At 39.8% G+C, this 20,619-nt stretch overlaps 1 protein-coding gene across 10 annotated transcripts in view; it reads left to right on the top strand.

Annotated features, from left to right (window-relative positions):
• The window catches only part of CFAP20DC (CFAP20 domain containing), a 298,550-nt gene that overhangs the window by 258,627 nt on the left and 19,304 nt on the right, over window positions 1-20,619 (top strand). For all 10 annotated transcript variants that reach the window (XR_010842526.1, XM_059076214.2, XM_059076211.2 and 7 more), the window contains one exon: window positions 12,735-12,829. Coding sequence is in view for 9 of the 10 variants with exons in the window: in XM_059076214.2 (XP_058932197.1) it covers window positions 12,735-12,829 (95 nt within the window). In the remaining variant the exon portion in view is untranslated. Of the gene's footprint in view, window positions 1-12,734; window positions 12,830-20,619 lie in introns of those variants that run through there.

Raw genomic sequence — 20,619 nt, forward strand, 5'->3', positions numbered from 1 at the left:
AAAAATCATTATTTCTTGCCTAGATTATACAACAACAAACTCCTAACTGATTTTTGTGGCCCCTCTCTTATTCCCCACCAATCCATTCTCCACACAGATGCCACCTTGATGTTTCTAAAATGCAAATCCAAGATTCTTCTGGCTTAAAATCCTTCAATAGATCCACCGGGCCTTCAGAATAAAGTAGGAACTGCTTAGCTTGCCATATAAGATGCTGCCTTCTTCAGTAATTGTTAGTATGTCTTCATTCCACACATATATAAACACCCAGTGCCCATCACTTCACACAGCTAGAGAGACCTCAAGCTCTTTACATCTTTCTGCTGTGGTGCATGCTGTTTGTCCCTTTTAGAATATCCTTCTGTTTTTTCTCTATCTTGTGACCTCATTCTCATCCTGCAGGAGGAATCCTGTCATCACTTTTGCTAAACATAAAAAGCCTTGCCACAGCCCTTCTCCTAACAGTAAAAGGTCCCCTGGGCTTACGTCTATTTAACAATACTTGCTTCACTCTCTTATAAGTGTTCATCTAACAGTCTGTCTCTAGGAGACTGAATTCCTCAAGGATAGGAATCATGTCTTATTCCTCAGTACACAGCACAAAGTCTGCAACACTACAGGGGCTCAATAAACATATATTCAATGTAAAATTATAAAGCAGCTAAGCTGACAACAGTGTAGAGAAGGCTTTTTCCATGTTGTTTCAAGTAGATGGGATATTAGCTCTTCACATGTTATAGTTGGATTTGATGGCTGATGCCTGGATTTGTGCCTCCAGAGTTGAATTATCTGCTGTATCTAATGAGTCGATGTATGTAAAATAATCTCAAGATTGTATGTCATTAATATTTTCTTAACCTAAGGGAAAATACTGCCAAACAGGAAAAATATTCAGTTCTGCAGAGAATGTATAAAGAATATTTAGTAGAGTAAAAGAAGTTAATGATTTTTGTGATTTCTTTTAGCATTGAGCCCTTGGAGAGAGCAGTGTCCTCTCTGTTTTATGGGTTTACTTGCAAAGACATGGGCAGGAGAGGTGATTTCATAGAGGCGAGAAGAAAGAAAGAATATGATTTTCCTTTTGTATGACTGTTTGCTACATGTCTCTAAATAAACGTGGATTTATGTGAGATAAAAACACAGTACTTGTTTACATAATGTGTTTCCCAACCTTTGCTACGGAAGAGACACGATCCTATTCCAGATGTCACCATAATGTAGACATCCTCTGAGAGTACTTATATGAAGGGAAAAGAAGAAATGTCTGAGAAGAATAATTCTCATAACATTCTCAGCTGCCTTTTCTGACTCCTCCTATTCCTCCCACTACTCTCAGAGCATGTTCTCCTGACCTCCTCTCTAGCAGGTCTTCCTCAGAGAACTGATCCACGTTCCAATCTTTTCACTCTCACCTGTATATCTTTCTCTTATAGCTCTGGCCTTCCTACAAGTATCCATTCATTCATTCATTCATTCAACAAACATTTACTGAGTATCTGTGTCCAGCCCAAGGTGAAGAAGACAGACATGATTGCCTGCCTTATGGAACTTACAGTCTGGGCACAGCTCCTCTTAAGGAGGCCCTCTCTTTCTAGATTCTGGTCACTGTTCCTCCCTTGTCCCTAAAGGCTGGGGGTGGGAGGATGGCAAAATCCCTAGGATTCTATACTGTCCCGTGTGGTTCCCCTATACCCGTCCTTACCTTTGTAAGAAGCCCTTTCTTAAACCCTCCTCAAATCCTCCTAATTTGAGTGTGCCAAGTGTTTTCTGCTGGAACATTGACTGATATTAAACTTGCAGTAGACTTAGAACTCAGGCAAGGCTTCTCTGAAGTAAAATCTGAGCTGAAAGATGGAGAAAGTAAACTAGGTGTCTTAGTCCATTTAGGATGCCATAACTGTATACCATAGACTAGGTGGGTTATGAATAACAGAAATTTATTTCCCACAGTTCTGGAGGCTGAGGTGTCCAAGATCAAAGTTCTGGCAGATTTGGTGTCTTGTGAGAGCCCTCTTCCTGGTTCATAGACAGATATCATCTCACTGTGATCTCATATGGCAGAAGAGGCAAGGGAGCTCTCCGGGGTCTCTTTTATGAGGGCACTAATCCCATTCATTAGATCTCCACCCTCATGACCTAAGCACCTCCCAAAGGCCCTGCCTCCAGACACCATCATATCGGGAGTTAGATTTCATCATATGAATTTGCAGGGGAGGTGATATAAACATTCAGTCTGTAGTATTAGGCCATTATGGGAAAAGAGACTAAGGATGTGGCTCTCCATCTGAAGCCTGGGGGTAGAGTGACAGTAACAGTGAGGGAAAGGCACAAAACTGTGCTGTGGAGATAGTAAGGATCAGACTATGCAAAGCTTTAAGCCAATGCAGAATTTGGGATTTTGCCCTAAGAGAAAATTTTGAAAAGCTCACTCTGGATTCAAGGGAGTCCAGGTTGGCTGGGAGAAAAACAAGGGAGAGATTCTAAAAGCATTGATTAGAATGGTGGCAAATGGGTATGGAGCAATGTCAGCATATTCAAGAGCTAAGACTGGGACCTGGTAAAGGATCCTAAATATTTCTAACACATCTTCACATAGAGAAACAACCAAGACCTCAGGTTCTTCATGTGCTAAACCAAACTCCTATAACATCTTCCTAATTTCCCGGTCCATTCATCGGTACCAATATTGTTTTATTCCCAGAACCCAGACTTTAAGCTTCCTCATTCTCTCTTCAGACTGGCTTCTACCATGTGACAGGAAATGTGGTCACCAGTGGCATCTGAGTTTTACTTCTTTTGGCTTCCATCTTCATTGTGGGACTATCTCTCTTTTTCAGATCCAGTTTCAGAAGTTGTAGGGAAGCACAACGATTGGCCCAGATTAGTTCAGTTGTCTACCCATGGGCCAGTCAGCTGAGGCTCTGGGCTCATGTAGGAACATGATCATTCCCAGAGTTGTGTGGTCAGAGAGAGCTGTTCCAAGGAGAAGGGAGAAGAAGGAGTTCTGGACAGACAGTTCCTTACCTCTTTCCTAGTGCATCTTGGAGAGAGATTAGAATTGTTCCTTAGAAGCCCCAAGGGGTAACAGTAGGAGAAACAGGTGAAAATGAAAAGGAAATTTTTTCCTCAACATGAGGAAAAACTTTCTAATAGTCAAAGCTATTGGAAGATGAAATATGGTCTTTGAAAGTAGTAAGTACCCAGTCATTGATGGTAATCAAGTATAGACTAGGTAAGAACTTGTTGGGAGTGTTTGGGAAGGCCTTCAGAACCAGAACACTGAGAATCTGGTTAGAGAGCTCCTGCAGGAAACAAACCAAAAGTAAACAGTAACATCTTAATACTTGCTCCAGTCCATACTAAGACACATGCAAAAGAGTTCGCAACATACTGTTTATGTTTCCAACTTATTGCTTGAGCTTCCTGCTTCAAATGAGAGATGAATCCTGTAAAGAAAAGCTATTGAGAGCTCTTATGTTTAAATTTCAAAAAAATGGAAACATATATTTTCTTAGTTTTTCATCCTAGTAAACGTATTTCTGAACCAGCGTGCTGTTTTCTGAGTCAGAAAATTAAAAATTTTCTGTCTTGTCTATAAAGAGGCAAGCGTGTGTCCCCAGGTTGACCCCAAATTGTGTGTGTACCAAGCACATGATGAGAAGACAAAAGCATGTTCCTAGCAGGTAGAGAAAGAGTAAGATAGAGGCAAAATGCAAGAGTGGGTTGCAACAGCAGCATTATTTATTGTCATGGAAACTTTCAAGTCTGAGTGGCGCTCCGTATTCTGGACTAACAAAGAGACTCAACAGTCATGCATTCAGTAAATATTGAGGAAGTGCGTATTTTGTGCCAGGCACTCTGCTAGGTGCTGGGTAGAGTCAAGTGGGGGAGACTTCATTCACTGAACTATCAAACAAATGAGGATGTAATTATGAACTCAAATAAGAGCTCTTAAAGAGAAGATCACAGTTGCTCTATTAGAAGAAGGAACTCAGCTAGATTAGAGAGCGACCATCCAGGAGGACTTCTCAAGAATATGATGCTTGAGTCAAAATGTGAAGGTTGGATATGATTTTACCAGGATAAGGAGGGGGGGTTGGTAGGAGCAGGGGAGGAGAACATGGTCTAGAAAAGAGGACACAGCCTGGGCAAAAGTCCTATGATGGCAGGGAGCATGGCATATTTCCAGGAATCAAGAGAAGCCCAGTGTGGCTGGAGCATGGTGAGTGAGAGGGAGAACAATGCAAGATGAAGTTGGAAAAACGCATAGAGACAAGGCTATGCAGAGCCTCAAAGGCTAAGGTAATAATTCGGGCCTTTCTCCCAAATACGATAGCTTCCCAATAATATTGAAGGGTTTGAAAAAGAGGTTGACATAATCAGATTAGCATTTTGGCCATAGTGTGAAGAACAGAGAAGTGAAGCCAGAATGAATGACTCTAAGGGGATCAATTCAGAGCTTTTACTGCAGATAACAGGAGGCAAGGTAGTTGCTTGGACTTTGGTGGTGGATGTAGAGATGGTGAGAAAGGTAGATTCATAAGACATTTCAGAGAAAAATTGACAGGAATTTTCATAAGAGCCTTGACAATGTTCCACTTCACAGTTCCTTCCTCTAAGACAGGGGTCATTCAACTACAGCCTATGGGCCAAATCCTGCCCAGTGCAGGATTTTTTTTTTTCTTTTGTAAATAAGATTTTATTGGAACACAGCCACGCCACTTGTTTACTTTTCGTTTATGTCTGCTTTCACACTACAGCAACAGAGCTGAATAGTTGCAGCAGAGACCTGTGGCTTGTAAAGCCTAACATACTTACTGTCTGGTCCTTTACAAAGAACCATGGGTTTTACAATACAAAAACACCTCCGTGATATTCCAAGATGCAGAATTTCTTAATTCAAGGTCCAGAAGTTCACGAATGGACTTCAGATGATCTCTGACCTCCTAAAATTGAGAGAAAATTTGGTATTTTGGGTCATTTTTCTGGGAAAACAGTTTTCACTGGGTTTTAAAAAGAATCTGTGAATTCTCCCCAAAGTGAGCTATTTCCTAGTCCTCTCCCTAGTCTGTTCCCTGGCCCTAGAAGATGTTTAAAACCCAGACTGCTTTCAGTGAATAAGAAATTTACACTGGTACCAAATGATAAATATCAATAAGTATTATAGTGAAATTGCTGCAAATTGCTAAATTCCTAATAGAAGATCTCCTGTATAAGTATTTCACACTGGGCTAGCTCATCTGACCCAGAGCTTATGATAAGCAGGTAGCTCAGTGCTGTAAATGAGAGCTATGTAATAATTGTTGTCATGTTTTAGATTTCTCAAATAATTACTTACCCCCAAAAATATTTAAATGTATACAAGATTGTAGGCAGTTTCCTTACAAGGGAATTCCTTTAGGGAACACACAAATAAGCTGATCAGCCCACAGCAGCCCATGTCATTTTCTGTTAGCTAGAATGCTTCTTCCATCTGACTATGAGCTCTCTGATTCCCCAGGATCTGACACACAGCAGTTCAGTAAATGATTACTGTATATGTAGACAGATGATCAAGCTAACTGTTGCTCTCATATCATGCATGTATTTGTATATATGTGTGTATGTGTGTGTACATATATGATGTATTTATAGGAAGCACATTAATGAAATAAATGTGTGTAAAATTCTCTTGTAAACAAAATCTTGTTTTTAAATGAAGAAACTGAAACCATGGTCTATCTTAAGTGAGGACATTATCCTCAGTTGTAAAAATATCTGAGTCAGCTCTGATTCAGTTAAAGCTCACTGCCTCCCTTCAGATCTCTAACATGCAAGTTGAATGTAAAGAGCTTGGTATTTGTGGGAGGCAGGATTTTCATGTTAGATGAATTTGTCCACTGTGAGGATTCACAGGATGGTATTTATCTTTCATCTACATTATATTTTTTATGTTGGTATTTGAAGTGAACCCATTGTCTTGACCCTTAAATAAAACACACCTTCTGGTGACAGAGCTCAGCATGTATAGGTGTGCCTGCAAGTCCTTTCTCTTCAGTTTCAAGAGGAGAGGCAGGGGTGGGAGGCCTGCATGGGTCCACGAGAGAAAAGAGGAGGAAGCAGCCCCTGAGCATGCTCAGAGAGCAAGCCTGACTGAAAAGGATGCTTCTCCACCAGAGGAGCTGGAGGTTTTCATTACAGGTAGAGAGAAAAGGATTATAGTCAGAGCTGAGGAAACCAAACAAAATGGAGTATCAAGTCCAAACGACAGGGCAAATATGGAAATGGGAGAACGAAGAGCAAGAGCAGGTTCCAGGGCACAGGCAGCCAGGGTGAGAAGCAGGCCAAGGAAGTGGCTCAGACCTGAGCTAGGGCTTGACATGTGTGAATGAGCCAGATCTGGCACTCCCCCGTCCCTAGATGTTTGCGGCCTGCTACTGGGAACGCATGGGGGTCAAAACATGGCTTAGCGTTAAATATCACATATAAAAATGTAAACATGTAAGATACAGGTGCTAGACTACACATTTCTGGCTTATTAACAAGTCACAAAAAACAAAGATTGCTCTTGAAAAAAATGAAATTAATAAATATATATGTAGTAAAATAAAAACAAAACAAACAAGAGAAAGAGGAATGTTATATGATATCACTTATATGTGGAATCTAAAAAAATAATACAAATGAATCTATATACAAAACAAAAACTGACCCACAGTCACAGAAAACAAACTTACCAAAGGGGAGAGGGATAAATTAGGAGTATATGTATACAACCTACTATACATAAAATAAATAAACAATAAGGTCTTTCTGTATACCACAGGGAACTGTATATTCAGTATCTTGTAATAACCTATAATGGAAAACAATCTGAAAAAAATATATATATATTATATACATAACTGAATCACTCTGCTGTATACCTGAAACTAACACAATAGTATAAGTCAAATATATTTCAATAAAAATAAAATAAACTTTAAAAATACTTAAAACAAAAACAATGTCACCAGGGTAGGAAAATGGTATAACCTGAAGTGTCTCAAGGTGTGGTGTGGTCTGTGGACTCAAGGTGTGGTGTGGTCTGTGGACCCAAAAGATGGAACAGTTCCAGATGCAAAAAGGTGGGCAGTCTACATATTCTACCCTCCTCTCAGGAGATTCACAGTCTGATAAAGGCTCTCAAAGGTCCTGCAAGAAAACCTACTGGTTGACTTTGTTTAGCCAAATATTTTCCATATTTTATAGTTAACATGGAAACCCTTTATTTCAAAATATACTTTGTTAACGTTTACTTAATAAAAAGCCAAATAAATGAGTTGTTTTGATTAAAGTTTCTTAATTGAATAAAATCTTCTAAATCTTAACATCACTTGTCAAGAGAATTCTGCAGTCATTTTTTTTTAATATCTTTATTGGAGTATAATTGCTTTACAATGTTGTGTTAGTTTCTGCTGTACAACAAAGTGAATCAACCATATGTATACATATATAACCATATGTATACATATATCCCCATATCCCCTCCCTCTTGAGCCTCCCTCCCACCCTTCCTATCCCACCCCTCTAGGTCATCACAAAACACCGAGCTGATCTCCCTGTGCTATGCAGCAGCTTCCCACTAGCCATCCATTTTACATTTGGTAGTGTATATATGTCAATGCTACTGTCTCACTTCATCCCAGCTTACCCTTCCCCCTCCTCATGTCCTCAAGTCCATTCTCTACATCTGCATCTTTATTCCTGCCCTGCCATTAGGTTCCTCAGTACTGGTTTTTTAGACAATGGAATATTACTCAGCCATAAAAAAGAACGAAATTGAGTTATTTGTAATGAGGTGGATGGACCTAGAGTCTGTCATACAGAGTGAAGTAAGTCAGAAAGAGAAAAACAAATACCGTATGCTAACACATATATATGGAATCTGTAGTCATTTTTACAAGTTAAAATTAGATGCACCTTACACCAGAATAAATTCACAACATATACCAGAATAAACTCCAAATGGATCAGAAATTTAAATGTGAAAAATGAAACCATGCAAGTAACTGGAAGAAAAAAAGGGTGAATTTCTATAGAACCTGGTTGTAGGGAGGAACTTCCTAACTCTGATTTGAAATACAGAGGCAGGGACTTCCCTGGTGGCACAGTGGTTAAGAATCCACCTGCCAATGCAGGGGACACGGGTTCGATCTCTGGTCCACGAAGATCCCACATGTCACAGAGCAGCTAAGCCTGTGTGCCACAACTACTGAGCCTGTGCTCTAGTACCTGCGAGCCACAACTGCTGAGCCTGCGTGCCACAACTGCTGAAGCCCGCACACCTAGAGCCTGTGCTCAGCAACAAGAAAAGCCACCACAATGAGAAGCCTGCACAATGCAACAAAGAGTAGCCCCCGCTCGCCGCAACTGGAGAAAAGTGTGCGTGCAGCAACAAAGACCCAAAAGTAAATAGATAAATAAATAAATTTATTTTAAAATATAAATAAATACAGAGGCAATAAAAGAAAAGATTGATGCATATGATTACAGAAAAATTAAAAACCTGTTGCATGGCAAAAATTATCATAAGCAAACACAGATGACAAAATGAGGGAAAGAGACAAAAAAAAAAAGACCTGATGGAAGAAGAGCAAAAGACATGAACAGACAGGAAAAAAAAAGATATAGATATAAAATACACATATATATTAAATAGCCTTAAACATATGAAGAGTCAACTCTACTCATAATGTTCATAATGAAAACAAATGCAAAAAATGGAAATCAAAACTACTTTGTTATCAGTTATTATCTCTCGGATTGGAAAGCATTAAAAACTTGACAACATAATATTATGACATGTCTGTAGACAAACCAGCACTCTCAGACATTGCTGGTGGGAATGCTAATGGGTACAACCCTTGTGAAAACAATTTGTCAGTGTCTAACAAAACCAAGTGTGCATTTACCTTTTATTCCAGGAATCGCACTTCCAAGAATTTATCTTGAAGGTATATCTCCACATACACAAAAATAGATATGCCCGAAGTTATTCATTGTAGCATTAATTGCAATAATCACAAAATATTTAAAACTTGCCCAAACTGCTACCCTGGCGGCGCAGTGGTTGAGAGTCCGCCTGCCGATGCAGGGGACACGGGTTCGTGCCCCTGTCCGGGAAGATCCCACATGCCGCGGAGCGGCTAGGCCCGTGAGCCATGGCCGCTGAGCCTGCGCATCCGGAGCTGTGCTCCACAACGGGAGAGGCCACAACAGTGAGAGGCCCGCATACCGCAAAAAAAAAAAAAAAAAAAAAAACTTGCCCAAAGATAGGACAGTGGTGAAATAAATGTATGCCACACTGCAGAGTACTATGCAGTATAAAAAAAAAAAAAAAAAAAAAAAAAAAAAAAGAATAAGGAAGCTATCTATGAACTGGTATGAGTGATTTCCTGGATATATTTTAAGTTGAAAAAACGAAAGTGCAAAAGAGTAATTATAGTATACTACCTTTTACATTAGAAAGAAGAGGAATGAAAAAAAATAGACGTGTATCTGCTGAATTTTTGCAAAAAGAAACAAGAGACACAAGAAGTAATGAAATTGACTACCTCTGGAGGAGTGGGTGGGGATGGTGTTGAAATGAAGGGGTGGAAACAGACTGGAGGAGATGAAGGAAATCTAACTCTTACTGAATATGCTTTTCTGTAAAATTTGACTTTTGAACTGGTAATAATTTACCTACTCAAATCAACAAAAGTAATAAAAATCAAGAATGGGGAGAAAAACTTAATACAAACAGAAGCAAATGATGCTAACTATATTTCAAATTAAGAATATAACCTCACTGAAGAGGTAGGAAAAAGAACTAGCCTAAGTAAATTTTGAACATGGTATTTTAACTAATGAAAAAAAGAACCATAAACAGAGAATCCTAGAGAGTAGATTTGGGGTGTTTTATTGGTTGTTTTGTTTTGTTTGAAACTACTTTTGGCGTGTTCTGTACTTCAAAAAGTAAATATACTGAGGCTAATGGAAGCCAGGTTCCTCAGTGTCAGAAAGGAAAAAGGAAAGATGAAAATGACTCTGTGGTATTATATTAGTAGTAGAGGAAGCAATATGACCTCATGGTTATAGACCAGGGGCCAACAAACATTTCTGTAAAAGTCCAGATCACAAATATTTAACTCTGTCATCATAGCACAAAAGCTGTCATAGACAATATGTAAAAAGGTGAACGTGGCTGTATTCCAATAAAACTTTATTTATGGACACTGAAATGTGAATTATATATAACTTTCATGTGTCATGAAACATTGCTATTTTGATTTCAACCATTAAAATATATAAAAACTATTTTTGGTTTGCAGGCCTTACAAAAACAGGCAGTGGGCCAGACTTGGCCCATGGGCATAGTTTACCAAGCCTTGATAGAGAGATGATGATAGATAGATGATAGATAGATAGATAGATAGATAGCAGATGTGATAAAATGTTTAAATTGGAGAATCTAGGTGAAAGATATATAGGAGTTCTTTGTACTCTTGAAACTTTTCTATAAATCTGAAATTACTTTAAAACAAACAAAAATCACAAAAAGAAAAACTCTGTACTTTCCATAGCTACTGCTGACAAGAAAAACATTAACTAAATCATTGGCCTAAGGAGTAATGTCTTGCCTTTTATAACATCTGCTTTTTCCTGCATGTCCATGGACCACGGTAGAAGCTACTACTGCCACCGTGTGGAGTTTCTAATTTGTCGCTGGGGTGTCATCATATGATAACATTATTTTTCTCCTGTTCATCTTTGCTCTCCATCTCTCTTGCCGAGTAATGAAGCCACTGGGCTAGTAATTTGTATGTGACCTTGTAATTTTCTATAATGTAGGAATTTTTTGGTCTGCTATAATTAAATGGACTAAGTAAAAGGTGCTTATCAGAAAATGCCCCATTAGCTTGGAAGTCTGTGACAAATCCTTTCTGATGTCCTTAATGTGTTACTATGAAATTCAATTACACAGCAAGCTCACCTTGCTTATTTCACAAGCCATAATCTGGTGATAGCTAAGGTGAGCAATGAGTGAAAGTATCTTAAAATAATACAAATAGGAATTGGATAATTTTTACATCAAGATCCTTTTTATACAAGAAGAGTAAATGGCTTGCAAAGAAAACTTCTATTGTATAGACTTGAAATCATTCTACAATCCTTTGCTGGTTTAATTCCAGCAGAATCCAATTCCTACCTTGTTTTATCATTGTGGGTACAGCCATACTATGATCTTCATTGATAATGAAGATGATAGTGGTCATAGCTGAAATTTGTTGACAGCAGCTCTGTACCCAGATCCATACCAAACGTTTTTCATCCATTTTTTTCATTTCATCTTAATGACAAAACTCTGGAGTAACTATTATTACCTTCTTTTTATACATAAGGCTTAGTGCTGTTATAAGTGACTTGGCTAAGTTCTCACATTTCAGAAACATGGTGCCAGGACTGGCCTGGAGAGCCAGTGTTCTTAGTTACTGGTCGGGACTGTCTCCCAATGTAGATAAAGACAGCAGAAAATGCAGAAATTTAGAAAGAAATTTTTTGGTCATGAGGACATGTTCCTGTTGAGAAGAATAAGGTCAATGACACAGGCTGCTGATATCAATGCAAGAAATATAATTCACTTTGGAAAATCCTTCACATTCCCCTTCCTGCTCTGTTCCCGTGAAGAAGCTCAATAGCAAGTTTACAGATGAGAAAGAGTTGAAGTAGAACACACAGTGACTCAAGCCTTCAGGATGTCACTGACTTATATCACACCCACTCAGGTATCTGCTAGAGGGAGCAGAGAGACAGGAAAATAATGGAAAGAAGGAAAGTAAAGAGACTGGGAATGAGACTGAAAGTTGGAGGCAGAGGGACAGGGAATGTAGGAGGTGCTTTCTGAAGTGGTTTTGCCCCCATTCATACTGGGAGAACTGAAGTATTGAGCCATTCAAGGGCCCAAAGGCCCTCACTCTCCCTTCTTTTGTCCTCCCCTGCCCTAAAGCCCCAAGTGAATGCATACCAGCTCCCACCATCATGGCTGGTCCGTGACAACTGCAAGACTAACTTCTCTTTTGAATCAACAAATGGACTCTTGTCATCCCATCCATGACATGTAACTTTGTCAAGCTTTCTTATCCAAAGGTCCTAAGGAGTTTTGTCTCTGCTGCATTTCTTCTTAGTTGTTGAAATAATTTTCTTAGGTGAGAGGAGCTGTGCTATAGTTGACAATCAACAATAATAAACTTTTTTTTTTTTTTTTTTTTTTGGTTTTTGTGGTACGCGGGCCTCTCACTGTTGTGGCCTCTCCCGTTGCGGAGCACAGGCTCTGGACGCACAGGCTCAGCGGCCATGGCTCACGGGCCCAGCCGCTCCGCGGCATGTGGGATCTTCCCGGACCGGGGCACGAACCCGTGTCCCCTGCATCGGCAGGCGGATTCTCAACCACTGCGCCACCAGGGAAGCCCAGTAATAAACTTTTGAGAGGAACAGTCATCATCATTTAGTTGGTGTATTTATTGAACAGCTAGTTAGTTAAGTAATTGACTATGTATTTACAGATTTATAAAACAAATATTAATTTCTGGACATCTTATTTTCTGAAATATGAAGAAGGGAAAAATGGGTTTCTGTAGAAGCCCCAGGGAGGTAAAAATCCAGGAGAAAGGTAAAATCTATATATGGAATTACAAACATGTGGTTCATTTATTTTCTTCTTTTCTTTTTAGAGACTGGTTAAATATGCTGAGCCCACCAATTGTTCCTCCCAGTCAACAGCCAGCAGAGCAGCATCAGGATTCTTCTGGAAGCTTGAGTGCTCAAGGTGAGAATGTGAAAAACACCAAGCATAAAAAATAAAAATAATTAACTATATATAGAGAAAATCAGTCACTTTGAGATGACACGGTTTTTTTTAAATGTTGATCACTTAGGCTCACACACCCAAAATGAGGTAATCTGTGCCTCATTTTATAGGATGATAGGTTCTTTGCAACTAAAAGGAATATAAAAGAGAAATTGTCCTTGTTCTCCTGAAGGTTAATCCATGGGCGAAATATAGTTTAAGGCGTAAGAGCATGGCTTTGGTGTCAAACTGACCTTCATCTGAATTCCAACTCTAGCAATTCCTGCTGTGTGACTTTTATGAATTTCAGTTTTGTAAAATAAGACTAATAATAGATGGTGCCTACCTGCAAGTTTTTCATGAAGATTCAGTGAGGTATACTGCATATGAAATACTTGGGATAGCGCCTACCAAATACCAGTTGTTAGTATTATTATAAAGCAGACCCGGTACTCCAGCATCACGGAGATCCATGTTTTCGTTAATACAGAAGTACCGCCGTTTCATTAAAGCAAAGGCTGGCACAGAGCTACGATGGGCAGTATTAGTAATAGAAAAATTAGAAGGAAGCAGGGATGAAAATTTGCCTGGGGTTCTCTTTGTTGATGAGAGCCACAAAGATGAACCATTTAGTTTCTGGCTGTGAGCAGGGAATGTAACTGTCAGGAGTGTGTAGAGGAGGGACATAAAAGAATCTTCGTCAGACACAGAGGGGTTGAGATGGGAAGGGTGGGGGGAAATCTAAAATGCATAGCTGAAGTGACACACAACCTCAGAGTGGGACTCCCTGAGATAGCTTTCCGAGTTGGATTATAAAGATGGAAGCTCTAGGAGAGCTGGGAAGATGGCAGAAGAGTAAGACACGGAGATCACCTTCCTCATCACAGATACATCAGAACTACATCTACATGTGGAATTGCACCTATAGAACACCCACTGAATGCTGGCAGAAGACCTCAGACCTCCCAAAAGGCAAGAAACTCCCCCACGTACCTGGGTAGGGCAAAAGAAAAAAGAATAAACACAGACAAAAGAATAGGGACGGGACCTGCACCAGTGGAAGGGAGCCTTGAAGGAGGAAAGGTTTCCACACGCTAGAAGCCCCTTTGCGGGCGGAGACTGCGGATGGCGGAGGGGGGAAGCTTCAAAGCCACAGAGGAGAGCGCAGCAATAGGGGTGCGGAGGGCAAGGTGGAGAGATTCCCGCAGAGGATTGGTGCCAACCGGCACTCACCAGCCCGAGAGGCTTGTCTGCTCACCTGCCGGGGCGGGCGGGGGCTGGGAGCTGAGGCTTGGGCTTTGGTCGGATCGCAGGGAGAGGACTGGTGCCGTGAACATAGCCTGAAGGGGTTAGTGCACCACTGCTAGCCAGGAGGGAGTCCGGGAAAAAGTCTGCGCCTGCTGAAGAGGCAAGAGACTTTTTCTTCCCTCTTTGTTTCCTGGTGCGCGAGGAGAGGGGATTAAGAGCGCCGCTTAAAGGAGCTCCAGAGACAGGCACGAGCCGCGGCTATCAACGCAGACCCCAGAGGCGGGCATGAGACGCTAAGGCCGCTGCTGCTGCCAGCCAGAAGCCTTTGTGAGAGCACAAGTCACTATCCACACCTCCTCTCCCGGGAGCCTGTGCAGCCTGCCAGTGCCAGGGTCCCGTGATCCAGGGACAACTTCCCCGGGAGAACGCACGGGGCTGCTCAGGCTGGTGCAACGTCACGCTGGCCTCTGCAGCCACAGGCTCACTGCGCACTCCGTGCCCCTCCCTCCCCCCGGCCTGAGTGAGCCAGAGCCCTCGAATCAGCTGCTCCTTTAACTCCATCCTGTCTGAGCGAAGAGCAGATGCCCTCCAATGACCTACATGCAGAGGCATGTCCAAATCCAAAGCTGAACCCTGGGAGCTTGGTGAACAAAGAAGAGAAAGGGAAATTTCTCCCAGTAGCCTAAAGAACAGCGGATTAAATCTACACAATCAACTTGATGTACCCTACATTGGTGGAAAAACTGAATACGCAATGAATCATCCCAAATTGAGGAGGTGGACTTTGAGAGGAAGATTTATTATTTTTTCCCCTTTTCCTCTTTTTGTGAGTGTGTATGTATATGCTTCTCTGTGAGATTTCATCTGTATAGCTTTGCTTTCACCATTTGTCCTAGGGTTCAGTTCTGTCCATCCGTTTTGCTTTTTTTTTTTTTTTTTCACTTAAAAAAATTCTTTTTCTTAATAATCACTTTTTACTTTAATAACTTTTTTTATTTTATTTTATCCTCTTTCTTTCTTTCTACTTTATCTCCCTTTTATTCTGTGGTGGGTGGATGAAAGACTCTTGGTGCTGCAGCCAGGAGTCAGTGCTGTGCCTCTGAGGTGCGAGAGCCAACTTCAGGACACTGGTCCACAAGAGACCTCCCAGCTCCACGTAATATCAAACAGCGAAAATCTCCCAGAGATCTCCATATCAACACCAACACCCAGCTTCACTCAACGACCAGCAATCTACATGCTGGACACCCTATGCCAAACAACTAGCAAGACAGGAACACAACTCCACCCATTAGCAGAGAGGCTGCCTAAAATCATAATAACAACACAGACACCACAAAACCCACCTGCCCACCAGAAAGACAAGATCCAGCCTCATCCACCAGAACACAGGCACTAGTCTCCTCCACGAGGAAGCCTACACAACCCACTGAATCAACTTTAGCCACTGGGGACAGACACCAAAAACAATGGGAACTACGAACTTGCAGCCTGCAAAAAGGAGACCCCAAACACAGTAAGAGAAGCAAAATGAGAAGACAGAAAAATACACGGCAGATGAAGGAGCAAGATAAAAACCCACCAGACCTAACAGGTGAAGAGGAAATAGGCAGTCTACCTGAAAAAGAATTCAGAATAATGATAGTAAAGATGATCCAAAATCTTGGAAATAGAATAGAAAAAATGCAAGAAACATTTAACAAGGACCTCTAAGAAGTAAGAGGAAACAAGCAATGATGAACAACACAATAAATGAAATTAAAAATACTCCAGAAGGGATCAATAGCAGAATAACTGGGGCAGAAGAACAGATAAGTGACCTGGAAGATAAAATAGTGGAAATAACTACTGCAGAGCAGAACAAAGAATAAAGAATGAAAAGAACTGAGGACAGTCTCAGAGACATCTGGGACAATATTAAACCCACCAACATTCGAATAATAGGGGTCCCAGAAGAAGAAGAGAAAAAGAAAGGGGCTGAGAAAATATTTGAAGAGATTATAGTTGAAAACTTCCCTAATATGGGAAAGGAAATAGTTAATCAAGTCCAGGAAGCACAGAGTCTCATACAGGATAAATCCAAGGAGAAACACGCCAAGACACATATTAATCAAACTGTCAAAAATTAAATACAAAGAAAACATATTAAAAGCAGAAAGGGGAAAATAACACACAAGGGAATCCCCATAAGGTTAACAGCTAATCTTTCAGCAGAAACTCTGCAAGCCAGAAGAGAGTAGCAAGACATATTTAAAGTGATGAAGGAGAAAAACCTACAACCAAGATTATTCTACCCAGCAAGGATCCCATTCAGATTTGATGGAGAAATTAAAACCTTTACAGACAAGCAAAAGCTGAGAGAGTGCAGCACCACCAAACCAGCTTTACAACAAATGCTAAAGGAACTTCTCTAGGCAGGAAACACAAGAGAAGGAAAAGACCTACAATAACAAATGCTAAACAATTAAGAAAATGGGAATAGGAACTTACATATCGATAATTACCTTAAATGTAAATGGATTATATGCTCCCACCAAAAGACACAGACCGGCTGAATGGATACAAAAACAAGTGCCATATATATGCTATCTACAAGAGACCCACTTCAGACCTAGGGACACATACAGACTGAAAGTGAGGGGATGGAAAAAGTTATTCCATGCAAATGGAAATCAGAAGAAAGCTGGAGTAGCAATTCTCATATCAGACAAAATAGACTTTAAAATAAAGACGATTACAAGAGACAAAGAAGGACACTAACTAATGATCAAGGGGTCAATCCAAGAAGAAGATATAACAATTGTAAATATTTATGAACCCAACATACGAGCACCTCAATACATAAGGCAAATACTAACAGCCATAAAAGGGGAAATCGACAGTAACACATTCATAGTAGGGGACTTAAACACCCCACTTTCACCAATGGACAGATCATCCAAAATGTAAATAAATAAGAAAACACAAGCTTTAAATGATACATTAAACAAGATGGACTTAATTGATATTTATAGGACATTCCTTCCAAAAACAACAGAATACACATTTTTCTCAAGTGCTCACGGAACATTCTCCAGGATAGATCATATCGTGGGTCACTAATCAAGCCTTGGTAAATTTAAGAAAATTGAAAATGTATCAGCTATCTTTTCTGACCACAAGGCTATGAGATTAGATATCAATTAGAGGAAAAGATCTCTAAGAAATACAAACACATGGAGGCTAAACAATACACTACTTAATAACGAAGTGATCACTGAAGAAATCAAAGAGGAAATATCTAGAAACAAATGACAATGGAGACACGATGATCCAAAACCTATGGGATGCAGCTAAAGCAGTTCTAAGAGAGAAGTTTATAGCAATACAATCCTACCTTAAGAAACAGGAAACATCTTGAATAAACAACCTAACCTTGCACCTAAAGCAATTAGAGAAAGAAGAACAAAAAACCTCCAAAGTTACCAGAAGGAAAGAAATCATAAAGATCAGGTCAGAAATAAATGAAAAAGAAATGAAGGAAATGATAGCAAAGATCAATAAAATTAAAAGCTGGTTCTTTGAGAAGATAAATAAAATTGATAAACCATTACCCAGACTCATCAAGAATAAAAGGGAGAAGACTCAAATCAATAGAATTAGAAATGAAAAAGGAGAAGTAACAACTGACACTGCACAAATACAAAAGATCATGAGAGATTACTACAAGCAACTCTGTGCCAATAAAATGGACAACCTGGAAGAAATGGACAAATTCTTAGAAATGCACAACCTGCCGAGACTGAACCAGGAAGAAATAGAAAATATAAACACACCAATCACAAGCACTGAAATTGAAACTGTGATTAAACATCTTCCAACAAACAAAAGCCCAGGACCAGATGGCTTCACAGGCGAATTCTATCAAACATTTAGAGAAGAGCTAACATCTATCCTTCTCAAACTCTTCCAAAATATAGTGGAGGGAGGAACACTCCCAAACTCATTCTACGAGGCCACCATCACCCTGATACCAAAACCAGACAAGGATGTCACAAAGAAAGAAAACTCCAGGCCAATATCACTGATGAACATAGATGCAAAAATCCTCAACCAAATACTAGCAAACAGAATCCAACAGCACATTAAAAGGATCGTACACCATGATCAAGTGGGGTTTATCCCAGGAATGCAAGGATTCTTCAATATATGTAAATCAATCAACGTGATACACCATATTAACAAATTGAAGGAGAAAAACCATATGATCATCTCAATAGATGCAGAGAAATCTTTTGACAAAATTCAACACCCATTTATGATAAAAACCTTGCAGAAAGTAGGCATAGAGGGAACATTCCTCAACATAATAAAGGCCATATATGACAAGCCCACAGTCAACATCATCCTCAATGGTGAAAAACTGAAATCATTTCCACTAAGATCAGGAAAAAGACAAGGTTGCCCACTCTCACCACTCTTATTCAACATAGTTTTGGAAGTTTTAGCCACAGCAATCAGAGAAGAAAAGGAAAGAAAAACAATCCAAATCGGAAAAGAAGAAGTAAAGCTGTCACTGTTTGCAGATGACATGATACTATACATAGAGACTCCTAAAGATGCTACCAGAAAACTACTAGAGCTAATCAATGAATTTGGTAAAGTAGCAGGATACAAAATGAATGCACAGAAATCTCTGGCATTCCTATACACTAATGATGCAAAATCTGAGAGTGAAATTAAGAAAACACTCCCATTTACCATTGTAACAAAAAGAATAAAATATCTAGGAATCAACCTATCTAAGGAGACAAAAGACCTGTATGCAGAAAATTATAAGACACTGATGAAAGAAATTAAAGATGATACAAATAGGTGGAGAAATACACCATGTTCTTGGATTGGAAGAATCCACATTGTGAAAATGACTCTACTACCCAAAGCAATCTACAGATTCAATGCAATCCCTGTCAAACTACCACTGCCATTTTTCACAGAACTAGAACAAAAAATTTCACAATTTGTATAGAAACACAAAAGACCCCAAATAGCCAAAGCAATTTTGAGAACGAAAAACGGAGATGGAGGAATCAGGCTCCCTGCTTTCAGACTATACTACAAAGCTACAGCAATCAAGACAGTATGGTACTGGCACAAAAACAGAAATATAGATCAATGGAACAGGATAGAAAGCCCAGAGATAAACCCACACACATATGGTCACCTTATCTTCAATAAAGGAGGCAAGAATATACAGTGGAGAAAAGACAGCCTCTTCAATAAGTGGTGCTGGGAAAAGTGGACAGGTACATGTAAAAGTATGAGATTAGAACACTCCCTAAAACCGTGGACAAAAATAAACTCAAAATGGATTAAAAACCTAAATGTAAGGCCAGAAACTATCAAACTCTTAGAGGAAAACATAGGCAGAACACTCTATGACATAAATCACAGCAAGATCCTTTTTGACCCACCTCCTAGAGAAATGGAAATAAAAACAAAAATAAACAAATGGGACCTAATGAAACTTAAAAGCTTTTGCACAGCAAAGGAAACCATAAACAAGACCAAAAGACACCCCTCAGAATGGGAAAAAATATTTGCAAATGAAGCAACTGACAAACGATTAATCTCCAAAATTTACAAGCAGCTCATGCAGCTCAATATCAAAAAAACAAACAACCCACTCCAAAAATGGGCAGAAGACCTAAATAGACATTTCTGCAAAGAAGATATACAGATTGCCAACAAACACATGAAAGAATGCTCAACATCATTAATCATTAGAGAAATGCAAATCAAAACTACAATGAGATATCATCTCACACCGGTCAGAATGGCCATCATCAAAAAATCTAGAAAAAATAAATGCTGGAGAAGGTGTGGTGATAAGGGAACTCTCTTGCACTGATGGTGGGAACGTAAATTGATACAGCCACTGTTGAGAACAGTATAGAGGTTCCTTAAAAAACTACAAATGGAACTACCATACGACCCAGTAATCCCACTGCTGGGCATATACCCAGAGAAAACCATAATTCAAAAAGAATCATGTACCAAAATGTTCATTGCAGCTCTATTTACAATAGCCAGGACATGGAAGCAACCTAAGTGTCCATCAACAGATGAATGGATAAAGAAGATGTGGTACATATATACAATGGGATATTACTCAGCCATAAAAAGAAACGAAATTGAGTTATTTGTAGTGAGCTGGATGGACCTAGAGTCTGTCATACAGAATGAAGTAAGTCAGAATGAGAAAAACAAATAGTGTATGCTAACACATATATATGAAATCTAAGAAAAAAAAAAAGTCATGAAGCACCTAGGTGTAACATAGGAATGAAGACGCAGACCTACTAGAGAATGAACTTGAGGATGTGGAGAGGAGGAAGGGTAGGCTGTGACGGGGTTGGGGGGTGGCATGGACATGTATACACTACCAGGTGTGGTGTGGATAGCAGTGGGAGGCAGCTGCATGGCACAGGGGAATCAGCTCGGTGCTTTGTGACCACCTAGAGGGGTGGAATGGGGAGGGA

The sequence above is a fragment of the Kogia breviceps genome, chromosome 10 (assembly GCF_026419965.1).
Source record: "Kogia breviceps isolate mKogBre1 chromosome 10, mKogBre1 haplotype 1, whole genome shotgun sequence".
NCBI classification, from domain to species: Eukaryota; Metazoa; Chordata; class Mammalia; order Artiodactyla; family Physeteridae; genus Kogia; species Kogia breviceps.